Source organism: Capsicum annuum, chromosome 12 (genome assembly GCF_002878395.1).
Source record: "Capsicum annuum cultivar UCD-10X-F1 chromosome 12, UCD10Xv1.1, whole genome shotgun sequence".
In the NCBI taxonomy this organism is placed as follows: domain Eukaryota; kingdom Viridiplantae; phylum Streptophyta; class Magnoliopsida; order Solanales; family Solanaceae; genus Capsicum; species Capsicum annuum.
Window position 1 is genome coordinate 215474681 of NC_061122.1, and position 7552 is coordinate 215482232.

The 7552-nt window shown below is 33.9% G+C and overlaps 1 protein-coding gene across 1 annotated transcript; it reads right to left on the reverse strand.

The window, feature by feature from the left end:
• Positions 1 to 287: 287 nt before the first annotated feature.
• Positions 288 to 5974, reverse strand: LOC107849606 (cell division cycle-associated protein 7). Its single transcript, XM_016694162.2, has 5 exons — positions 5578 to 5974; positions 3179 to 3418; positions 1584 to 1667; positions 1024 to 1153; positions 288 to 850 (listed from the first exon to the last, which is right to left on the reverse strand). The coding sequence occupies exons 1-5, from the start codon at positions 5826 to 5828 to the stop codon at positions 722 to 724; spliced, it is 834 nt and encodes a 277-aa protein (XP_016549648.1). The 5' UTR covers positions 5829 to 5974; the 3' UTR covers positions 288 to 721.
• Positions 5975 to 7552: the final 1578 nt, after the last annotated feature.

Here is a 7552-nt window from a genome sequence, read left to right on the forward strand (position 1 = left end):
AGAAGAGAAAGTCATCAAAGAAAGAAGGTTTTACTTGCATCCATTCCCCAGGTCTAAACATGGAATTGATACAGAACCAGGGTTACTCACCTTGTTTCCTTTAACTTCCCCTCATGAAACAATGGATCGTGACCAATGAGTTGAATGCTTTTATGAAATAATTCATTAAGTGATTCTGTAGTTCTTGCTCTTAATCTGACATTTTTCAGCAAAGAGTATTATATTCCTACGCACAAAACATGTCTTTACTTGCAGTATCGAGAAAAAATGAGACTTTTACAGGGCAGTTTATCATAAGCATTCACACTAAAATGCATACATAAACACGAGCAAAATACAGGCTTGTCCTACCTTTTGGATTCTTAAAAGATTGCTTACTCCTAACTGAGCCGATTTAGTAATATATGCTTACAAAACGTTAATATCCTAACAAAAAGATTGCTTGCTGACAACCGAGCTGGTTTAGTAATATATGCTTACAAAGTGTTAATATCCAAACAAAAAGACTGATTAATGCTAACAGCGAACTGATTTAGTAATATATGCTTATGTATAGGGCTCTTTTCCACTTTTGCGCCTTTGTCCAGCATAAATCATTCTATTTTTAACATTTTTTTCACATTGACATCTTCCGGATCACCATATTCATCACCATGGTCAATGGGTGCAGGTTCTCCCCCCTTCAAAGTTTTGTTATCATCAGCTTGTGAAGTTGAGAGTGTTAGTGAACTCTGAATGGCTCTACACTCTTTCCTGAAGGTGAATCTGCAGACCTTAGGTCTTCCTGGTCACTACGCATTCGAGTTTTGATAAGGTAATGTGCCACAGATTTGTAACCAAGACGCTTTACCTGGAAACATGTTAACTTCCTTAGAACTGATCTATGCTGCAACCCGGAAACCTCTAGCACTCAACTCAAACTTAAATACGTAAAAAGGAACATCCTTTTGTAATTAGCAGCCAAGAGATCTAGTTTCTCTCATGGAAAAATGAATCAAGAATGAAAGGGCCAAAGAGGATCACCTTTTTAAAAATCGCACCAGTTGGTGCATGCCCCTTCTCGCGCCTGCATCGACTGCAATTGCATATTCCTCGACAGACAGGGCAAATCCAGTCTGCTTTTTCATTTGCTTCAACGACATTCTCTCCGTATCTATATAATATGCAAGCTCAAATGATTAGATCCGCTGACATTTCAATAGCGTTAGCAAGTTCCTTTCTGAGCAAAGCAAAGTGTGTTCCCTTTATTAACCCAAAAGTTGCATAAAACATAGGACAAATTATTCACTTCGCCAAAGTTAGCTGAACTTGCTTGCTTTCTTATATCCTGGAAATGTATTTTCACCACCAGCAAAATTGTATTCTTCCAAAACGGAATTCCATTTTATTTCAACAGCGATACTAAACATGCTTAAGCTGAAAATTCTCAGGAGGATGAAAAACGTCTTATCCTGTAGGCATTAAGATCATTGGAAGCTGTAGTTTTGAAGTAACCATGATGGTACATGAACTCAGGATAGAAAATTAGCTACTCAAGGGAATTCAACAGAAAAAAGGCGAAGAGGATCTTGAAGAGTTATCACCTCATGTACAAACAATCTCCACAAAATTGTCCATGAACAAGCTTGCAGTTCCTGCACTCAGTGCGTTGACCAAGAGTTTTCTGCCTGCAATCGTATCAAATATTTCGAGGAATTAACAAATTACCGTCAAGTAATAAATTGAAACAAGAGAAGGTGAGATAGAGAAGGATGTTTTTCATGAAGTTGGCCACAGAACTTATTGTTTTACGAAATTCTAAGTGCTGATAGGAAAATGTAAATGTCAAATTAGAGTAACACTGCAGAAATGAACTAATGTGGAACACCAATTTGCTATCTGAATGATCTCAACTCTACTCTAATATGAACACAACACATTTGGATATTCAAAGAAACTCAAGTTGATATGCATGCTTCATGTGGACTTTAGATTTGCCAACTGTACAGATTAACAATGTTCATGCCAGAAGTTCAGAAATGATATTACATATATTCAATCTTGACAAACCAAATGCTTTAAACTAGCTTCCACAATGGAAAAAAAAGCTTCACTTAATCATACTAAACGCTGAAGAGATATTTTGATCAGCCAACATAGGTATGGTCGTCTTTGTTATCCCATGAAAGGAGGCCCATATTACCAATGTACATTCTAAGGTACTATGCTGAGGGAACAGATATGGCTGAACGCTAATTGACCTTAGTAATCGTACGCAGCAGACTCTGTATATATACTGTGTTCCTGAGAACGCTGTACTTTGAGAGCTTTTGCATTTGTAACGGAATTAAATCAATCAGAAAATAAGCCAATGAATATGAATTTAGATTCATATCCAAAAGTACTTTGTGATTCAACATTTTCCGGAAAGCTTTCATGAAGTTACTGTTTATTGAATAATTTATTCACCGTAAACGTTTCCAGCGTCTCATATAATGTTGACTGTATGAGTGTCCACATACAATGATTTATTTTGGAAGAGAACAACTTATAAAACTACTACAGAGATCCCATTAGATGTGCGACATACAAAAAGAGGACCTAGAATTGCCAATTATTTTTTGAAAAGCTAAGATGTGTAACTTCTTACTGTTGGGCTAGAAATTACATGCTACAAGATTCTCTTAAACTCACTGAAGGGTAAACACTGCTGACTTAGGTTATCATCCCGGGTGAACATATAGACCTTATCCTTGTTCTTAATTATTTTGAGGCTTCTTCCTAGAGAAATTAAAATGATCCCTCATCCTTCCATAAGAAATGTGATTCTTCATGTTAAGACTTTAAGTTCATTATTCAAATTTAACATACTACAAAGTTTCAACTTAGGGAGTGAACGGCATTTAAATATCATAGTTTTCTCTTCAGATTCTTTTGCAAGAACAAAGAGCAGAATGCTAAATAACCCACATATAAGCACTATGATACTACCTGTTTGTTTTATCCTTGAAGCACAATTCCCCTGCTTTTACATAATAGGCACTAAATCAAACTCAAAATTATCTACATGAAATACTTGTTTCATCTTCAAATACATCACAGATGCAAATTGTTTTCTATGTATTGGGTAAAACAATACCTTAAGAAAGAAACAAGCAATAAAACAACAGAAAACAGAATGTGAGACAAATGTTTAGACCTGCACTGATGACATGACTTGCCATTATCAGGATCATATATGCGCTGGCCATCTTCATCATAACCGTCAACACAGAGAATCCAAGCATTTTTGCAATAACCTAAAAGCTTTTCATGGTCCTCTGTGTAGACTTCAGGGTTTTCACCTTCTGGTATATCAATCTCTACATCCTCTGATGATATCTTATCTGCCTTGGGAATCCTAAGTTCTTTGTAACTAACAGGAGGCTTATCCTTCAACCTAAAACATGTAAAGATCATTCATAAAGAACATATTTCGGGATTTAAGAAGGGAAAGCAAATAAAGGTTATACTAGAATGAAAGACCATCTCGACGAGACATTCGATGAAAAGGTGACCATAGGAAAAACCCATACAGAGATTGAACATAATAAGCAAACGTATGTTTGACTCCATGAAACATAAATAGATACAGATCTTTGCAATTTTCTTTTCCTTTTCCTCGTTCAGTCAAATATATCTGTACTATTTAGATATACTAGGAGTTTATACCATTATCACATCTTGATCAGATCTCAGTGGCAAAACTATCGCTGGTTGGTTAATTGGAAATATTTTCCTCAGAGAACTATTTCTATATGAAAAGTCGACATTCTTCACAAATATCACAATATTTTTCCACCTCCATATAAAGAATTTGCCCAAGCTTTGATACTCAAAACTGCCACCAACACCAAGTGGCGGAGTCGCGACTTTCACTAAGGGGTTCAAAATATGTAGAAATAAACCCATGAAGAAGCCGAAAAAGGTTCAACACCAATCATATATACATAAAATATAATTATAATTATACATAATCAACGTAGTTTTCCGTCTACTCAGCCCAACCTGGCTCTGCCCCTGTGCCAACACCCCTGTTCATACCACATCAGGAATTAAGAGTTGTTATTTACATTTGTTCCCGGTCAAATACCAAAAATATCTATGACTAAACATTTTTCAGCATATAGAAAATATGTTTTGTCCAATAAGATCACCATACGAACCGATTCAAACAACACATTCTTTTCTCCTAGTTTTTGAAAAATTAAAAGATCATAAAACAAGAAAAGAGACACAAATGTGAAAGGGCGACTTGATTTCTCAAATGGCCACTCAACTAACCATTATTATCTAGAAAGTTACTTTCTTTGATGGCAAAAAATACGAATCAAGAACAAACATGACCATCTAAGAAATCAACCCATGAAAAGATGAGTTGATTTCTTAGATGGTCACTCAACTTAGACTTACTATCTCAAAAAATTACTTTGTTTACAACAACAGCATATCAAATAAAATCCCACAAGTGAGGTCTGGGAAGGGTAAAGTGTACACAACCCTTAACACTATCTCGGGGAGGTAGAGAGAGGTAGAGATGTTGTTTCCGAAAGACCCTTGGCTCAAGTGTAGCAAATCCAGATACAAGGAAGAGTAAAACAGTGAAGAAAATTGACGACTACTCAGCCACAAAAAACCACTAATCAATCACAAAAAATTACTTTGTTTGTTGAGAAAAATTAGAATCAACAACAAACATGACCATTTAAGAAATCAACCCATGAAAGGGTAACAATTATTATCTCAAAAAGCTACCTCTTTTGTTGGAAAAAATTTGAATCAAGAACAAATATCCATATATTTCCACAAAGTGGGCCATGAAAGGGCAACAATTATTATCTCAAAAAGTTACTTTCTTTGTTCAAAAAAATTGAAATGAAGAACAAACATTACCATCTAAGAAATCAACCCCCAAAAGGCTAACAGTTATTATCTCAAAGAGTTACTTTCTTTGTTGAAAAAAAAAAAATAGGAATCAAGAAAAACATGACCATTTGATAAATCAATCCATTAAAGGGTAACATTTATTATCTCAAAAGGTTATTTCTTTTATTAAAAAATATTGGGATCAAGAACAAACGTGACCATTTAAGAAATCAACCCGTAAAAGGGCAAAAGTCTCAGTAGATTTAAATAAAGAAAAAACAAATGTGACCCACGGAAGGTTAGTAGATCAACAACAACAACATACCCAGTGCATTCCCACGATAGAGTGTACATAGACCATACCATTATCTCAGGTGAAGTAGAAAAGGTTTTTCCAATAGACCCCGGAAGGTTAATAGATATAGTCTCAAAAAGTTACGTCCCTTATTGAAAAATATTGGAATCAAGAACAAACGCGACCATCTAAGAAATCAACTCATGAAAAGACAAAAGTGCGAAAAAACCCACAAGTAGTAACTAAAAGAGACAGAAAAATCAGAATCAAGAACAAGTGTGACCATTTAAGAAATAAGCTATCACCTCAAAAAGTTACTTTCTTTGTTGGAAAAAGTTGAAATTAAGAACAAACGCGATCATCTAAGAAATCGAACTCTTAAGAAAACCCTCAAGTACCTAAAAGAGCGTCGAGGAGGGTCAGTGGACAATGCCAGTGCCGGGGAGCGGGTGATTCGGGGAGTAAGTTTCTTAGAAGGTAAATTTGCAGTTTTGATGTTCTTAGTAAGTTGAAGAATGCCTAGTTTATGGAGTCTTTCTTTGTTCTCTTTGATTGTTTCAGCTCTTCGCTTCTCATAATCTCCTCTTGCTCCCTCATTTGGCACTTCTTCTTCTTTGGTTGCACTTGTCTTGCTTACAGCTTTCACCATTGTTTTTGTTTGTTGGATGAATACAACACAGGGAAATGGTGAAATGGAATGTCCCTATGTTCGTATTAGTAGAAAACAGCTCAGCATGGGAGGGTTTTAAAAAAAAAAAAAACGTACAGTATATTTTAGAAAAATAATTTTTGTTCCCTCCATTTTGCTCTTTGAGTTTCCCTCTCTTTTTGTTTCTCGAGTTTTGGGTAGGGCTACACTTTTTGGTTCATATATTTTGAAGGAAAATCTTACACCATAATTACATAAGATATTAATTTTACTTTCTCGCTTTTTATTTGTTTGTTTTACTTTATTTTTTAATTTAATTTTTAAAAAATATATTTTTCTTTTTTTGATAATTTTTTAATTATCACTTTTTGTATAAGCTATTTGAGAATATAAGATTAAATGATATTTTAGTATATTTTATATTTTTTAATTTAAGACCACAGTATTTGAATTTTTTTTTACTTAAACTTCAATTGTCAACTCAAAATCAAAAGTAAAACAAATTGAAATTGAGGTAATAGAAAATGTAGGGATGTTTTTTCTTATTTACCAAACATAATAAGATTTACAAAAGACCCATTTGGCCATAGATTTTCCAAGTAGTTTTTGGAAAATAAACTTGACAAATAGTGTGTGGCCATATGATTTGTCATTATTTGACGAATAATCTAAATTCTTAAATATTAAAAAATACTAGTATTTGTACCAAATGTTAATTTTTGTGAACCTTTAAATTTATAATATGTTTCCCAAATATTATGGTGAAAGTTAAATTTTACCTAAATCTTCACCAAAAAATGACTTTGTAAAAAATAATTGGGAATATGGCCAAATGCTAGTAGATTTGGGCTTAATTTTAGGAATTTTTCCCTTCCATAATTTTAGGGCTTAATTTGAAGAACCTAAGTAATATGTTCTCTCCATTAATTACCATCTCTTTCAATTTTCTGTTCGATTTCAAAAAGTTTCTCTCTACATAAACTCTGTTGGTTAAATCTGGAATAACAATAAAAGTATTTGTGGCAAAATATGGGTGAAGCCACCTTGTATCAAGGGTGATCAGGTGAACAACCTTCGCTGGAAAATTTTACCGCGTAATAGGTAAAGTGCTATTCTATTTGGTTAAATATAAATGTTTGAACAACCTTAACACATTTGAGGAATATAACTTAGTGGTGGTAGGTGTTCGGTATGGGTAAGAGACGACTCTTGCATGGGTTCGATCCCCATTAGTTGCAATCTATTTTTTATCTTTTCAATATTTTCAAAAGAGCTTCTATTTTATTGAACATTCTTCCTAAAATTTCTGGCTCCACCACTGTGGCAAAATAATATGAAAAAAATAAAAATAATGACACTAAGGATTTTATGTGAAAACCCTTTTAAATAAGAAAAGACTACGGACCAAGAGGAGCAACTTAGATTACTATAGTAAGAAATTTTACATCATGGTCACAAGTACAATACTCAAAGTGACTACTACACACTCAAAATAAATAAACTTCTTTTGCTTCCCACCTTACTAAAATATTGCTCACTCTAATTTTTTCTTCACAGACAATTTTTTATCATAGTTTGTGGAATACCTCACTGCTCTCTCTATATTATTTTTCTCTCTGTTTTTGGTGTATCTTTCAAATAAGCCGAAGCTTTCAATTTATAGAGAAAGAAAAACCATGCGTAGGTCATTGCTTACATAAGTAAAAGTTGCAATGTCAATATTT